The sequence below is a fragment of the Procambarus clarkii genome, chromosome 67 (genome assembly GCF_040958095.1).
Source record: "Procambarus clarkii isolate CNS0578487 chromosome 67, FALCON_Pclarkii_2.0, whole genome shotgun sequence".
Lineage (NCBI taxonomy): Eukaryota > Metazoa > Arthropoda > Malacostraca > Decapoda > Cambaridae > Procambarus > Procambarus clarkii.
Genome location: NC_091216.1, coordinates 24,298,576 through 24,316,621, shown reverse-complemented (window position 1 = coordinate 24,316,621; position 18,046 = coordinate 24,298,576). Strand labels below are relative to the sequence as shown.

The window sequence follows — 18,046 nt, the reverse complement described above, 5'->3', positions numbered from 1 at the left end:
CATGTTGTATAATATATTTATTATGTAAACGTAAGCTTAAGGATTGCAATTGTTTGGATAATTACTCTTTTGGCAAACTTTGTAAAAATGAATAAAATGCGGAGGTTAAAATGAAATGGGAAAGATAAACTGTTAAAGTGAAATGAGGAGGATAAAGTTTTATAACTAAATATTTTCCCATATCACCGTTTACAGAAAGAATAACAAATAATTTGTAGAATAATGTACGACCTGAAGTCATCGATTAAGAACAGATTAAGCTTACCTTATTACTTTCCATATCCGCCACCATAGCCGCCGCCTCCATATCCACCACCACCACCACCATATCCACCTCGACCGCCTCCGTATCCGCCGCCTCCATAGCCACCACCGCCATAGCCTCCACCTCCATGTCCACCACCACGGCCGCCGCCACCGTATCCACCTCCCCCATATCCACCACCATAGCCGCCCCCATATCCTCCACCTCCATGACCACCACCACCGTATCCTCCGCCGCCATATCCACCACCACCACCACCATATCCACCACCACCACCATATCCACCACCTCCACCATATCCACCACCCCCATATCTGCCGCCTGGTTCAGGGGCGGCCATTGCTACAGCACAGAAGGTGGCCAGGAGCCCCAGGGCGATGATCTGAGAGAGACAAGAATATCACACATGGCGGACCAGCCATAATGTTATGGACTGTGGCTGTAAACTCTATTTTCATATAAATTAATAATTTACAAAAGGTAAAAATAAATTATTCTTTCTTATGCGATATATTGCAAAGAAGGAATTCTAAATCCACGAGGCTCTGTTTGAAGGATTTTTAAATTGCGTTAAAAAAAAAGCCTGAGGTGCCTAACGATTATTCGGGGTAATAGAGTGTTGTTATCAGAGATACGATATAAGTTTACTTCAATATTAAGATATAAATATTAAGATTAAGAGTGATTTATGTCGAGTAATTAGTGAGGTATGAGAGAGGACCTACCGTCTTGGTGACCATGGTGGTCCTCGGGTCGGTCCACTGACAGGTGAGGAAGGTGGAGTCAAGTTAAGGTTCTCGTGTGGGAGTGCCAGCGACGACTGTGCCAGACCTGGCTCCGTGGCGGACTATATACCGGCACCCTCTCAGAAACCTGACCATTCCCAGCAGCAGCAGCATGGGATGACCTGGCATGATATCTCACAAACACAATATTTCAGCATCCTTCAAGGCCACTTTTCCGGAACTCTGATCTTTTCAAGCAGAAAAAGACTCTTTTGTTCTAAACTGCTCCCGCTTTTGGTGTGTGGAATGGTAGTTAGAATGTGCTTAAAGTTCAGAAATGTTCTTTTTATCCTCTTCGTCCATGTGGTACAATTTGGGATGACCCCCGTTATAACGGGGGGGGGGGGGTAAACGGCTCTACTCCATCCTTTACCTCCACCCGTATTCTGATTTATTTCTCTTCAATCCAAGGGGACCCCAGAGCTACTACACTAAGGGTCCCCCCAGAACCCTAGATCTTTCAAATCGATTTTCTGATATGAAATCAGAAGATGGTTGTTTTGGTCTGGAAAACTGATACAGAAGTTACGAGTGTAATTGCTCTTATGAATATATACATACGCTCTGAGGCAAGGCTCAGGAGACTGAGATGTCATGTTATAACTAAGATGGTAGATTATATCTATAGTTCTAGACTGTAACTAAGGTGTTAGGTTACACTGCAACATACTGCTGTTGGTTTACGGAAGAGGATGAAGCAGAGCGTGAAACACCTAACGTGAATTGTCTGTCATATTGTCAATAACTAGAATTGAGATGTCAGTCACGCAAATGATTCAACTTCTCTTGCACATTAACACAAAAGGAAACAGTCATCCAATGTGAGTATTGTCACTTTGTAACACTCAACGTCAAACATTATTAGTAATTGGCAACAGATTTATTGTATTGACTTTTACGAGATATATACAAAATGTTTTGTTTAATATTATTAAACTAATAGACGATCGATGTAGTATGCATAAAAAATACTGTTTTGGGATTTATATTACAAGAAGCTGTGTTAAAGATGTCTCTTCAACACACCAAACGAGTCATTAGATCAATGAATGACATCCGTGGATGAGAGCGGGGAATAAAGTCGATCGAACATCCAGGCCATGTAAGAGTCCAATACTTTTCTTTCACTCAGCCGCCTATCCAAAAAAAAAAACCAGTCGATTTGGAGTCTGAATGCAGAATGTAATTCACCGTCCATATCCTGAAGGCGTACATTCGTTGTCTGCTGGAGGAAAATGACCCACTTTTATCGTAGTAATAGAGACTTAAGAGTTGCAGTTAAAATGGTTTCATAAGAATCTTATCACCAGGGTGAAACAGACGGGGTTTTGACTAATGAGACATAATATTTGAAAACTTACTACAGTGTCGTAGTGATTGAATGAAGGTGACTGAAAGACCCAATATATGCGTAAGTGTATTATCAAGCAAATTTTCGGATGTAACCTTTATCTTTTCTTAACCTACATCTCTTCTCAAGGTGTTGTATGCAATGTTCTGACGTCTATGAAAACAAACTTCAAGAATCTTGTTCAGAATATTGTATACAACACCTTAAGAAAGGATGTAGATTATATCCGAAAAATTGGTTTATTTATTTATTTATTTATATATATCTATACAAGAGTTCTTACATTCTTGTACAGCCACTAGCACGCATAGCGTTTCGGGCAAGTCCTTAATCCAATATTCCCCGGAATACGTCCTCGCCAAATCGTTTAACCACCAGGTATTCATTTTACTGTTGGGTAAACAGAGGCTACAGTTATCCTGGCTTCCCGGCCAGGATACGAACCCAGGACAAAGCGCTCACGAAACGCCAGGCGAGCGTCTTACCAACCACACCACGGGAATTGCATTTATAATACACTTACGAATATATTGGGTCATTCCTTCTCCTTCAATAATTTTTACATTTTGAATAACCTGTGCTGTAAGTGATGAACAGTACTGAGACACGCTAGGCGTGAATGGGTGATCTGTTAATGTGAGTAAATGGGTGGTCTGATGTGAGTAAATGGGTGGTATGTTGTGAGTAAATGGGTGATCTGTTGTGAGTAAATGGGTGGTCTGTTGTGAGAAAATGGGTGATCTGTTGTGAGTAAATGGGTGGTCTGTTGTGAGTAAATGGGTGGTCTGTTATGAGTAAATGGGTGATCTGTTGTGAGTAAATGAGTGGTCTGTTGTGAGTAAATGGATGATCTGTTGTGAGTAAATGGGTGGTCTGTTGTGAGTAAATGGGTGATCTGTTGTGAGTAAATGGGTGGTCTGTTGTGAGTAAATGGGTGGTCTGTTGTGAGTAAATGGATGGTCTGTTGTGAGTAAATGGATGGTCTGTTGTGAGTAAATGGGTGATCTGTTGTGAGTAAATGGGTGGTCTGTTGTGAGTAAATGGGTGGTCTGTTGTGAGTAAATGGATGGTCTGTTGTGAGTAAATGGATGGTCTGTTGTGAGTAAATGGGTGATCTGTTGTGAGTAAATGGGTGGTCTGTTGTGAGTAAATGGGTGATCTGTTGTGAGTAATTGGGTGGTCTGTTATGAGTAGATGGGTGGTCTCTTATGAGTAAATGGGTGATCTGTTGTGAGTAAATGAGTGGTCTGTTGTGAGTAAATGGATGATCTGTTGTGAGTAAATGGGTGATCTGTTGTGAGTAAATGGGTGGTCTGTTGTGAGTAAATGGGTGGTCTGTTGTGAGTAAATGGATGGTCTGTTGTGAGTAAATGGATGGTCTGTTGTGAGTAAATGGATGGTCTGTTGTGAGTAAATGGATGATCTGTTGTGAGTAAATGGATGGTCTGTTGTGAGTAAATGGATGGTCTGTTGTGAGTAAATGGGTGGTCTGTTGTGAGGAATTGCTTGGTCTATTGTAAGCAAATGGGTGATCTATTATGGACGAAAGGGTGATGAATTATTTAAGAATGATCTCGGACTGCACAAGAGGAAATCTGCCTCAATTGTAACCAAGAGCGGGACGTCCTGTCCAAATTGATTGTTGCCGCCAGAGGCGGCTAGTTTATTGTGCACCCCATACTCATCCTGTGAGCGGTAGCGCAAAAAAGCATTACAGAGGGCACAAAAGGTCTTTATCAGACCTCAACTTAGATTATTACATAAACAATTTAATTTATCCTTCACACCTTATAATTACAATGTCAGCTAGTTACAAAGAATGTTCTATTTCAAGGGTTATATAACAGTAAGTCATTATACATGCATGGTAAGTCTTATCGCTAATACACAATTGCTTGAGCAGTGAAGATATTACACAGTCATAGTGGAGCTGCTGTTTATTATTAGTCTTCACAATACACTATTTGTTTCTGTCCAAATGTTCGTAAATCCTGTGCTACATTTTTCACACAATAATCGAGAACAATCGTACCATTTATCGTCATGACCAATTGGGAGTTCCGGAAGTGTGGCCTTCGCAGTACTGAGGCATAAAGTCTGACACATCATGCCAGGTCATCCCCTGCTGCTGCTGCTGTTGCTGGGGATGGCCTGGTTCCTGTGATGGTGCCAGTATATAGTCCGCCACGGAGCCAGGTCTGGCACAGTCGTCGCTGGCACTCCCACACGAGAGCCTTAACTTCACTCCACTTTCCTCACCTGTCAGTGGATCTACCTGAGGACCACCATGGTCACCAAGACGGTGGGTCTTGTCTCACACCTCACCAAACTCACTTATATACTGTGTTCCTTTCGTGTTGTACTCGGTCTATCAAGTAAATTGTTTTGTACCACTTAATTTTATTTCATTTTATGGAACAAATAAAAATTATTTTTATGATTTTTTTTATAAATTTATATTTTTATATCAATTTAAATTTTCTTATAAATTTAAATTTTCTTATAAATTTAAATTTTCTTATCTTATAAATTTAAATTTTCTTATAAATTTAAATTTTCTTATAAATTTAAATTTTCTTATAATTTTTTTATGAAAGTATTTTTTATATAAATTTAAATGTGTGTATACAATTAATTTATGTTATAAATTTAAATTTTTTCAAAAATTTTAAGGTTTTTCCAAGTTTAAAGTAGTTTACGGACCCTATGGCGCCTTATATGGTCAGCTCTCTCTCTCTCAGGTCATCGCCCTGGGGCTCCTGGCCACCTTCTGTGCTGTAGCCATGGCCGCCCCAGAACCCGGCGGTAGATATGGTGGTGGTGGTGGAGGATATGGTGGTGGTGGTGGATATGGCGGTGGTGGATATGGCGGTGGTGGCTATGGCGGTGGTGGTGGATATGGAGGAGGAGGGCGTGGGTATGGTGGTGGCGGTGGCGGATATGGTGGCGGCGGATATGGAGGTGGTGGCTATGGAGGTGGCCGTGGCGGCGGACATGGAGGTGGCGGCTATGGTGGAGGAGGCCGTGGTGGAGGCGGTTACGGAGGATACGGGAAGTAGAAAGGCAAGTTTTCTTAAATATCTCTTCTTTTCTTTCTAGTTAACTCAAAGAAATATTTGAATTAACTGGAAAGTTAATTGAAATACTTCAATTTCTCACCATATAATTAATTTATTTGTCCATCATAATAAAAATAACCGCAATAGATGCTGTATTCATATATATTCTACACTATCAAAAGATGTATATATATTATCAAGATACCCCTTCAACGCATGTTAACCTGAACTTATAGTTTGATGTTTTGTAATCCAGGTCACCGCCCTCCTGAGAGGCTGCAGCTCCACTGCAGTATTCCTGTTGAACAGTAGCACTAGTACAAGAGCTCTGTTAAACAGTACCACTAGTACAAGAGCTCTGTTGAACAGTACCACTAGTACAAGAGTTTTGTTGAACAGTACCACTAGTACAAGAGCTCTGTTGAACAGTACCACTAGTACAAGAGTTTTGTTGAACAGTACCACTAGTACAAGAGCTCTGTTGAACAGTACCACTAGTACAAGAGCTCTGTTGAACAGTAGCACTAGTACAAGAGCTCTGTTGAACAGTAGCACTAGTAAAAGAGTTTTGTTGAACAGTAGCACTAGTACAAGAGCTCTGTTGAACAGTACCACTAGTACAAGAGTTTTGTTGAACAGTACCACTAGTACAAGAGCTCTGTTGAACAGTACCACTAGTACAAGAGCTCTGTTAAACAGTACCACTAGTACAAGAGCTCTGTTAAACAGTACCACTAGTACAAGAGCTCTGTTAAACAGTACCACTAGTACAAGAGCTCTAGTGAACAGCAATTCTACTACCAGAGCTCGGTTGAACAGTAATGATACTACAAGTGTTTTGTTGAACAGTAGCACTAGTACAAAAGTTCTGTTCAACAGTAGCACTACTACAAAGACTCCGTAGAACAATAGCACTACTAGAACAATAGCACCACTGTTGAACAGCAGCACTACTACAAGAACAATTGATTTGTGATTTCAACGCTACAGTGAGTAATGTAAATAAACAATCCCTTAAACAAATCCTGCCTGTTAATCACCTTCGTTCCCTACCTTGATCAACATAAGTACAATCATCTCCAATATTTGCACGTATTTTCATAACTGATAATTTCCCTCAATATCTTCACGTATTTCCATGCTTGGTAATGTTATAATCTTGGTAAGTTTTGCGGCTGTAATATTGAAGGCCTAAAATGAGGAGAGAAATCCTTAATTAAAAATGCCAAAAGTACAAAATGTAAAATAAAAAAGCCAAATTAAGCCTTATATAAGTGGACTCACAGGATGTGCTCAAGTGCTATACATGACTGGTGATAAAGTGCTATACATGACTGGTGCCCAACGCTCACATTAGCACTTGTTAACATTTGAAACACGATGGCAGTTGAGAGATCTGCAACACTATGTACACACTGCAATATTCTTACTTGGTAGTTGAGAATATTCTTACCTACCTAGTGAAAATATTCTTACCTAGCAAATTAAAATATTCTTACCTAGCAATGGAGAATATTCTTGGCTAGCAAATTAGGATATTCTTATCTAGCAAACGCAAATATTCTTAAACTATCTGAACGCAACATTCTAACCACGCTAAGCACAGTATAATAACTCCAGCCAATTTTGCCTAACCAAAATGCTAGAGTGTGTAGATTCTATTATTTGATTAAAACGAAGACCAATTTGAGCAACTGAGTGATTAACGGACGACGTATGGCACCTAATCAAAGTTACCTTTCTCTATAACCACCCATTCAGGAGATTGGCTCCACTGTCTTATATCCAGTCTTATTGCAATAACAGTCACAAGTATGTAGCAAGATACCATAGTCTTATATAGTTAACAGACACCAATATGTAGCAAGATTACATAGTCTTAACATTGTTAGCAAACACCAATACGTAGCAATAATGACTCTATTTTCTCTATATTCCTATTAAAATTTAAAACTCCTGCAGACGTCTGCAGGAGCTGAAGGAGGCATTTGAGCGGAATTCTGCGTTGAGTTTCACTTACGAGATGGAGAAGGATGGGAAGCTGCCCTTTCTTGACGTAATAGTCACGGAAAGGAGTAGGAGGCTTCCACACTGCAGTCTACACTAAGGAAACAGACATAGGAATGTGCCTCAATGCTAATAGTGACTGCCCAGACAGGTACAAGAGGAGTGTTGTCAACGCTTACGTCGACCGAGCTCTCAGCCACAGCTCAGGCTGGAAGCAAGTCGATGAAGAACTCTGCTGGGTAAGGCAGGTCCTAGTCAACAACGGCTTCTCTAATGGTTTTGTTGAAGACATCATAAAAAGAAAGGTGAAACGGCATGCAACCTCTGAAAAGTCAATTAGAACAACACATGTACCCGCTATTAGACTATTTTACAGGAACTTCTTTTCGACAGCTCATAAAACGGAGAAAAGTGTCCTGAAAGATATTGTTGATAGGAACGTTATCCCTACAGACAAAAATCAGAAAATACAATTGACGATTTACTATAAAACCAAAAAAAACGGCCAGCCTACTCATGAAAAACTCTCCAGACACAAAGCAGAACGCCTAAAAGGAGACCAACGTCGTCTATGCCTTCAAATGCCCACTTGGGGACTGTAAGCCCCAAAGAACTCAATATATAGGCAAGACAACAACGTCTCTTTCCAGGCGATTAACAACGCATAAACAACAGGGCTCCATCAAGGAACATATAATCTCTTCCCATAACCAGACCATCACCAGAGAAGTCTTAACAAACAACACAGAAATCATCGATAGATACAGCGATAGCAAGCGGCTTGACATCTGCGAGGCACTACACATCAAAAAGTCAACACCAGCAATCAACAGCCAATTAATGCACAACTATATTCTACCCACTTCAAGACTCCGTACCAATATAGAAGCATCAAGAGGAAGTATGGGCCAATAGGCCCTCACATGATGTCTCTGTTGATCTAGCAGGAATTGTAGGCATCCTAGAGTTAGCCGATTGTTGTGGGTTGCATCCTGAGAAAGGTCAGTAGTTGGCCTTAGGGGGATACTGAAAAGGTTTCTAGATCTCGCCAACTGAAAATAATTAATAGCCATAGCCTACCAAACCCTCCCAAGATCCCAAGATCCCAAGAACCGCATGCTCATCTTAACAGATATATTAGGCCTTGTATAACACATATAATACACACATGTGTTATACTAGGCCTAGGGAAATTTATGTTTGATTTTTAGCTTTATCTTTTCCAGACTCAATAAAAAAAAATGTTCAAAAAGGGCTTATTTGGGCTCCATCACTACATATTGGCACGATCGACCACATAGTTACCAAAAGTACCATCACTTAAAGAGGATGTGTCGGAATACGCTGGTACAGTGAGGCAAAATACTCTATATAATAGCAACTGAAGGCGGAATTCTTCCCAACCAATCAACTTCTAGAGCAAAATAAACATATAACAAGAGATCCCGGAGTGTGTGAAAGTGCCGTCACTCTTACTACAAACATGTGACAAAACTATTGTTGTTTGGCAAGAGCATCTGGTTTATCTTTTTAATTGACTTTCGCGCGAGCTTCAAATATCATCTGTGGGTCAGGAAATGTGTGTTACGTAGATATGTATTGCGTAGTTGTGTGTTACGTAGATGTGTGTTGCGTAGTTGTGTGTTACGTAGTTGTGTGTTCTTTACCTGAGGGGCCACTATCTCTCTCTAGTGTCTTCGACGAGAACAGAAAGCCGGCGATTAGTCAAAGGTCCCCCCCCCCCATTTGTCCTGATGATGTTATCGAGCATGTTATCTAGATTATATTACGTAAATGAATATGTTATAGCTGTATATCACGTAGTTATCATGAATTCTTGTTCCATCCAGTAAAACTATCCAGGTGTCTGCTGGAACACCATCCAGGTGTCTACTGAGAACGCCATCCAGGTATCTGCTCGAGCACCATCCAGGTGTCTACTGAGAACACCATCCAGGTGTCTGCTGGAACATCATCCAGGTGTCTACTGAGAACACCATCCAGGTGTCTGCTCGAGCACCATCCAGGTGTCTGCTGGAATACCATCCAGGTGTCTGCTGGAACATCATCCAGGTGTCTGCTGGAACACCATCCAGGTGTCTGCCGGAACACCATCCAGGTGTCTACTGAGAACACCATCCAGGTGTCTGCTGGAACACCATCCAGGTGTCTGCTCGGAACACCATCCAGGTGTCTGCTCGAACACCATCCAGATGTCTGCTGGAAAGCGAGAGTTTGGCACACACAGGGTAACTGCGAACTCTACTACAAATATTTAATTATTTGCTCTACTATTCCTGCGGCAAAATCAAAGTCAAATTCTAAAAATAACAGGAAGAAAGTAACAGAACAATTGATGATAATATCGACTTGACAAACTGAAATTTCCGGAAAACTGATCTTAATAGTTGTTGATGTGTAAGGTCTTTGTAAAACATTATGCCAGATCATCCTCTGTTGCTGCTGGGGATGGCCTGGTTCCTGTGATAGGTGCCAGTATATAGTCCGCCACGGAGCCAGGTCTGGCACAGTCGTCGCTGGCACTCCCACACGAGAACCTTAACTTGACTCCACCTTCCTCACCTGTCAGTGGACCGATCCGAGGACCACTATGGTCACCAAGACGGTGGGTTCTGTCTCACACCTCACCACACTGATATATTTTAAAATCAAGAGAATCAATGAAATGACTTAAAACATGATATATCTGAGAATTCGTGCAATCTTAGACGTTCTTTTACAAATGATTTTAACACTAATTTTAGACATTTGCAGTTTTCATATCCTTCAACGGAAGTATTATGTAATTAGGACTCATTCTTTGCTCTATAATGCTTCACTGAGAGGATAATTATTCGTTCTATCTTTTTTTGTATTAATAATTGCTCTAAATTAATGCATAGTTTGTAGTAATTTTCATTGACAATTTGGATGGTCTATTTGTGTGTGTGAAACATTACTGTCTCTCTCAGGTCATCGCCCTGGGGCTCCTGGCCACCTTCTGTGCTGTAGCCATGGCCGCCCCTGAACCCGGCGGTGGTGGACATGGCGGTGGAGGATATGGTGGTGGTGGATATGGCGGTGGTGGATATGGCGGTGGTGGATATGGCGGTGGCGGTTATGGAGGTGGCCGCGGGGGTGGATATGGAGGCGGAGGTTATGGTGGTGGCGGTTATGGAGGCGGATATGGTGGTGGTGGCTATGGCGGCGGATATGGTGGTGGTGGCTATGGCGGCGGCTACGGAGGAGGCGGCTATGGTGGTTATGGAAAGTAAAAAGGTAATTCTTAAAAGTTCCCAAATGAATTACTCAAACGAATATTATATTACACAATTTGTTCAGTTGTACCATAGTAGTTCCTAATTATTGCAATTTAATAAGCATTGCTTTTTCCATCTGGAGATAAATTTATTAATACATAAAATATTAAAAAAAGTTATTATATCTTCGTTAGGAACATATTTTACCAGGTGCGGCAAAACCATGTGAGGTCGACCTTGATGTCTCTGATATGTCTGTATTGCAGATCATCTTCTGGAGATGAACACGATTGCGGCTATTACTATGCCGGGAAGCACCGATTCTTTATGTAAATAAATATTTTTTATATAAACTTGGGCTGTTATTACCTTCCCCAAAAATCATAAAATATTATTTGAAAAAAAAGTTCTATCAACAGTTGCCTTGTGAATCATAACAATAATATATATATATATATATATATATATATATATATATATATATATATATATATATATATATATATATATATATATATATATATATATATATATATATTTTTAAATAGGGAAGGGAGTACCACCTCTGGCTGGAAGAAGGGGGACCCATAGCCTCGGAGGAAACCACACATAACGCATTGGAGGGAATGTGGGTCCCCTCCAATACAGTTTCTGTGTGCTTTTCTCCTACCACCCCCATATATGTTTATATATATATATATATATATATATATATATATATATATATATATATATATATATATATATATAAGTATATTTTGGTAGCAGTCTTTCTTGTAAACATATGCTGTTAAATATGACCGAAAAGATAAGATTAATAATTCTAACACTAATTTTCTCAATATTTCTTATGTTTCTTTTCACTGTCGATGGTAATTAAAAAATCAATTCTCCAAAATTAATTTTTTATTTCTAGTCTGACACGACGCCTGAACGCGTTTCATAATAACTTCTATATTTAACTTCTTCATTCAAAACAGGAATTTTCTCATATCTAAATCAATATTACTCTATATTAGCATTCTGTGCATATTTAGGCATTTGTTAGGTTAGATTAAGTGTTTAGGTTCTGTTGGCGATTATACGTATTTGTAATACGCGGGTGAAGCATTTACAGCGTTGTGGTTCGAACAAAACTCTTCAGCGAAGCACTTGTTCCGGAAGTGTTCGAACGTCATCAATTGTAAGTCGTGTGTAAACCGTTTTTCATTCATAAACAGGGGGGGGGGTTTGGCAAATGCATGAATAGACTTTGGCCTTTATTTATAAGGATGTGCTGGTTGATGCAGCCTGCAACATCTACCCACTGAGTAATTCCCTCAATTGACGGTGAAGCAGGATACCGTCAATCAGGCATAAACCCCGAAAATGGATCCCCAGTTATCAGAAATGGAGGGATAAGATTTACATTAAATGTGGAATTAAACCAAAGTACAAAGGGATTCTCTGAAGTATTAAATAACTCCTTGCAGGCTTACAGAGGGTGCTAGTCCCAAGCATGGGGACATGAGCCCATCAACAGAATGTAAAATAACCGTTATATCTTGAGGTTATCTTGAGATGATTTCGGGGCTTTCGTGTCCCCGCGGCCCGGTCCTCGACCAGGCCTCCACCCCCAGAAAGCAGCCCGTGACAGCTGACTAACACCCAGGTACCTATTTTACTGCTAGGTAACAGGGGCATAGGGTGAAAGAAACTTTGCCCATTGTTTCTCGCCGGCGCCTGGGATCGAACCCAGGACCACAGGATCACAAGTCCAGTGTGCTGTCCGCTCGGCCGACCGGCTCCCAATTGGGGGGAGAAATTCCACTAAACACTATAAATTCTAAACAAAATTTATTAATCAAAGATTATCAATGAAAATAAAAAAAAACACGCCCTATCTGAAGACTTCCTAAACTGAATATATTCCTAACTGAGGCAAATGATAATTGACTTCAACAAATAATGTGGATTCTACAACTGCAATAACTCAGACACGCAGTAAAATAACTATGGTTAGTAAAATACCACAGTCAGGCCTAGATGTTCTGCCTCGGCTCCAGGGAGCAGTACCGCCTCCAGTTGCTACCCAGTCCACACTGACTTATTTCTCCACTGACCTCGATGAGGCTGACCTTAGCTCAGTTGCCAAATTAATTTTTGAAGAAGATTACTAAGTAAAATCCTGTACTCGTCACTGAAGGTGACTTATATTCCCAAAAGGTGATAATTCCCAAAACAATTGGGAATTATCTAGATACTTGAGGCAGGCTAATTACAATATTCAATAGCACTTGCATTTCACTAATTTAACTCTATTAACAAGCAAGCTAGTAGGTACATATTTTCCAAGTAACGAGATACCATATTCTTACTGAAGTCACATGCTTCTTTGATTACATACGAGGCATATTCTTTATTATCAATCGACGTTACTTTTAACATAAGTACTTAACCATGCTTGTTTACACAGTGAGCTCTAATCCCTCGGGGGGGGGGGGGACCCAAGCCTGTCAGGTCAACCACCAAAACTCACTCCATATGTTTACAAAGAGCGTATCCTCCTTTCTAGTGAGCAACAACTTTTAATGTTAGATCTATGGTCTTCATTGGCGCCTGACAGCTGGGTGGACAGCGCTTCGGATTCGTAGTCCTGAGGTTCCGAGTTCGATCCACGGTGGAGGCGGAGACAAATGGGTAAAATGTTTCTTTCACCCTGATGCCCCTATTACCTAGCAGTAAATAGGTACCAGGGAGTTAGACAGCTGCTACGGGCTGCTTCCTAGGGGGTGAGTAACAAAAAAGGAGGCCTGATCGAGGACCGGGCCGCGGGGACGCTAAGCCCCGAAATCATCTCAAGATAACCTTCTATATTAACAGTTCTACTGTTACAACCCCCTCGCTCAAGTATTTAAGAAACTTTGTGTTAAACTATTTAGCACGAAGTTTCTTATCCCAATCCATTACTTTCTAACTAACAATCTGAACCAAAGCCTCCAAAAATAACAAAAACTATCCTATCTAACAATCAATGACAACCAGCAGGTTGTACAGCAATAATCATTAATACACAATTGCAAATCCAGGGATGTGAATCTCGACTATCCTGTTGACAGCCCAGTAATTTTCACAATTATATATATGAAGAAAAAACATCCCATCCCTAAACTGATATAACTAAATGCAATATCCCTAATCTTTCAGCATAAGCTAGCTAGCAAAAATCATTGGCTCTCCATTAGCCATCCACGTTTTCCATCCATCTAGAACATGAGAATTTAAAACACAGACTGAAATCTCAGTCTTTCAGGAGAGGAACACTGAACTCCACAAAGTTCATCCATGTGTTCACTCTTTTTATTCAAAATGTAATGTCCCACGTGATATTCTCTGTGAGTAACCAATAAAACCAACCCGTCCTCTTAAAAAGAACGTCACTTTTGGCTCGTATGCGCACTATGGCCAAATTTGGACGTAATTTGAAATGAAATCGACTCACAAAAGTGACGTTCTGTTCCGTTTTCTATTTGAGTCGTCCGGCGTACGCGCAGAGGTTATAAGAGGACACTTTAAATTCACGTTTTTCATAACGTTTTGAAACTTTATGAGAATTTCCTGCCCACCTAACCTATCAGAGGACCCTTAACTTACTGTTGTTGGAAAAAAAATCCCAAATTTATTTTCATTTTTTTTCATTTCCAAATTACGTCCAAATTCGGCCATACGGACAAACGGCCAAAAGCGACGTTCTTTTTAAGAGGACAGGTTGATAAAACACAATATTTTATTTATTTATCAATACTACGTCTAATATCACAGTTCTTAGCTGAAATTACAGCAATAAAATGTTCACACTATCACTAAGTGTCAATGTTTATAAAGTTCGCCCCTCTTGCCCTCAAAGCACAGGGTCCGCGCAGGAATATCACTACAAAAACTAAAAAATAAAAAAACTGAATTTTCGTAGTACCAGTTGTTGTAGGCACCGCGCAATAGGTTTTCATTAGACAGTGTTATTTTAAAAAATTCCATATTTCCTTCCTCCAGAATTTTACGTACTTATTTTCTTAGTTTCAACATTTAAACATTATTTTTCTAAACTCACGTTCCTAGGTATTCCGAAGCATTACATTAGTATTATTGAGCAAAGATGACATTTACTTTTCTTTTTCCACAATTGTCCATAAACACACACACAAACAAAAAATCGATGATGATGTTAGAAGACTGACGATTAGTCGATTGTAGTTCCAACGACCATCAGTTGTTTGCTGTAAATAATCCTGGTGCTCTTGTACTTCATTCTAGTTACCGCTGAAGGACAACAGACTGTCTGATACTTGAGTGTTGAGTGACCAGTGACAGCCCGTAACTGGATGCTGCAACTGAACCACAGAAGTGCAGGACTTAAACCCCCAACGATGTCTCGTGACGGAAGTAGCTGCAGAAACACGTTGAGGTGGGTGGTGTGTTGACAAAACAAGTGGCTCCCAATTTTTAGTCACCAATGGTTCACTTCATTTCAGGTGTTTCTTGAGGACACCAGACTACTAGACCGTAAACATCATTCGTGTATACCCTTGTACAGTTAACCTTGGGCCGAGGGAGGCGCTTTGGCCCCCCTTCTATGGCGAGTCAACTGTACTCTGTAGGGAGGCCGTGTCGTTCATCTAGTGTCCGCCTCGTTCCGCTTGCGTTACAGTAGACGATGTAACCATGGATCCATCAACGAGAATAATTAGTACTGCTACATGCTGGTTCCCTCTCCGATTTTCCTACATTTACTTCCGGTCTGCTTGCAGTCTTGACGACGCAGCTGGTGGGTGGGGATGACGTCGAGACAGCTACCCACGATGGTCTAAAACGTTGACATCTGGTGACTGCATCATTGTAGACAGCATACTGAGCCAAGACAACCTCGTTAATGACGTGGGGTGACTGGTGTATTGTCACCAACCCCAAGTAACCAATTGGCTAGTTACTGGGTCTGGTCGGGGAGGACTATGTGTAACGTGCCTCCCCCTTGATCTTCTCAGATTAGGATTGACATCCCTACTGGGTTCACGTGTGGCTGGAACAACTGGGCAGGTGTACAATTCCGACCTGGGAAAAGACAGATAACAACATAGCGGAAGCATGGATATAACTATGGGTTTGTTGGAAGTTGGAAACCCCAGAGCAAGGTAAAGCCTGCTATCCGAGTTAAGCACAGTTAAGAAATCCACATCATTACCTCAACAGGAAAGTGTAATGAATCCTAAATAATACTAACTAAGGGAGTTACTTTAACCTTTACTGTACAGTGCGAGATCTTGTTACCATGGGGTGACGAGAGTGCACTTGACTACTGATGAGAGTTGACAGAGGGTCATTCCCTCCATCTGACTCGTCACTTGAGTCAGCCTGCTGAGTCAGGAATTAGGAAATTATGAAGTTTTCTGTATACATATTTGTTTCGTAGTGTTTTAAAGCAAATTCAATTATTTATACTCTGATATAAATCACCGGCATCTATATATACCTAAAAACGAAGCCAACTTTTCTGTGATTATACACAAAAAGATTACACTCATCCTGGGCTATATGGTTCATAGCGGTCAGTCAGTTCTTGGTGTGGCCAAGAACAATTGTCCCCACCGGTGTGGCTCAGTGGGAACAAAATCCAAGACCATCATCGAATCATCGTCATCAGTGTTGATATAGCGTTGATTTACTGTGATTACTGAGCAATACTGTGACCACTGAGAATAACTCTCCAGAGATTCAAAAGCTTTGAACCTGACACCAAACTTCGCTTCTTAGTGTATATACTCAGAGAGTGTGTTTATCTCCAAATATGCATGCTGGTTGCTCAGTTAAGTAGTATCATGTCATTATAATCACTCAGGAGCAACACACTAGCGGTCAGGGATATATAGAGAGAGGTGTACCCTACTTCCAGGTGTATCTACACTGAGAGTTTACTTTGATCGAGATCTATGTGTTGGCCTTAATAGCCCTCGAGAGGCTGGGAGGTCTCAAACCCAACTCTTCACACAGTATTGGTATAGAAGTTATTGAGGCATAAGATACGAGGAATATGTGCGAGAAGTTTATTATCATAAGATTTTCACAGCATCAGCTCACGGCATCAGCCCTCAGCATTAGCTCACAGCATCAGCCCTCAGCATCAGCTCACAGCATCAGCCCTCGGCATCAGCTCACAGCATTAGCTCACAACATCAGATCACAGCGGCAGCTCACAGCAGCCTTGCTGTGTCTCCTAGGGACGTCCTGCAGCCAGAAAATGCATGAAAATACATAATGATTTTTCTTGTAACTGGCATTTATTTACATAAATTCTAATATTATGAAACAAACATATTTATGAGATGTACGAATTGGACATAATTAAAGATTTTAATAATCTTCATTATTAAAGTTTCTTGTTTTAATATACTCCTATTCTTTTCTGAGAAACCGTATATGTTTACACATAATATCTGAGTAATATTAAAGCTTACTGTTTTACTTTCCGTAGCCACCATAACCACCACCACCTCCACGGCCGCCACCTCCATGTCCACCTCCGCCACCACCACCGTATCCGCCGCCTCCACCTCCAAATCCACGTCCTCCTCCACCACCATATCCTCCGCCGCCACCATGTCCACCACCACCACCACCCCCCGCCACCATATCTACCACCGGGTTCAGGGTCGGCCATGGACTACAGCACAGAAGGTGGCCAGAAGCCCCAGGGCGATGACCTGAAAGAGACAGAAAGATGACGTGTGGCAAATCATTTACTGAAACAAGGAAAATTTATAAAATAATATTGGTCAATTCCAACGCCATTTTAAAACACTGTCTGACTCTTAACGAAACAATGTAATGAGTTCCTGTTGGTGCTAATAATGAACGATTTGCAGCAGAACAAAATAAATATGTTCAAAATAAATGACGACGAAATAGGGTTAAAATTGTTGTTGAATTCACTCGAAGATATTTATCGTACTTGAAGTGTAGACGTAAAACATGTGGATTTATTCTACTACATGTGGATACTACTCATGGATTTATGAGTAGTATATATCACACAACACCCAAAGCCCAGGGTATGTGTTGTGAGGTGTGAGACAGGACCCACCGTCTTGGTGACCATGGTGGTCCTCGGGTCGGTTCACTGACAGGTGAGGAAGGTGGAGTCAAGTTAAGGCTCTCCTGTGGGAGTGCCAGCGACGACTGTGCCAGATATGGCTCCGTGGCGGACTATATACCGGCACCAGCAGGAGATGACCCGGCACGATTGTCAAAAAAGGCATCTCATACTACAGCATCATCCAGCAAGGCCAGTT

The 18,046-nt window shown here is 41.0% G+C and overlaps 3 protein-coding genes across 3 annotated transcripts; 2 read left to right on the top strand and 1 right to left on the bottom strand.

Annotated features, from left to right (window-relative positions):
• Positions 1 to 269: 269 nt before the first annotated feature.
• On the bottom strand, positions 270 to 1,005 carry LOC123767829 (acanthoscurrin-1-like). The gene is made up of 2 exons (XM_045757871.2): positions 991 to 1,005; positions 270 to 647 (listed from the first exon to the last, which is right to left on the bottom strand). The coding sequence occupies exons 1-2, from the start codon at positions 1,003 to 1,005 to the stop codon at positions 270 to 272; spliced, it is 393 nt and encodes a 130-aa protein (XP_045613827.2).
• A 3,683-nt stretch (positions 1,006 to 4,688) lies between these two features.
• On the top strand, positions 4,689 to 5,460 carry LOC123767830 (H/ACA ribonucleoprotein complex subunit 1-like). The gene is made up of 2 exons (XM_045757872.2): positions 4,689 to 4,703; positions 5,143 to 5,460. Exons 1-2 carry the CDS (start codon positions 4,689 to 4,691, stop codon positions 5,458 to 5,460), a joined length of 333 nt encoding a protein of 110 aa, XP_045613828.2.
• A 4,618-nt stretch (positions 5,461 to 10,078) lies between these two features.
• Positions 10,079 to 10,742, top strand: LOC123767831 (keratin-associated protein 19-5-like). Its single transcript, XM_045757873.2, has 2 exons — positions 10,079 to 10,093; positions 10,440 to 10,742. The coding sequence occupies exons 1-2, from the start codon at positions 10,079 to 10,081 to the stop codon at positions 10,740 to 10,742; spliced, it is 318 nt and encodes a 105-aa protein (XP_045613829.2).
• The last annotated feature ends 7,304 nt before the right edge of the window (positions 10,743 to 18,046 follow it).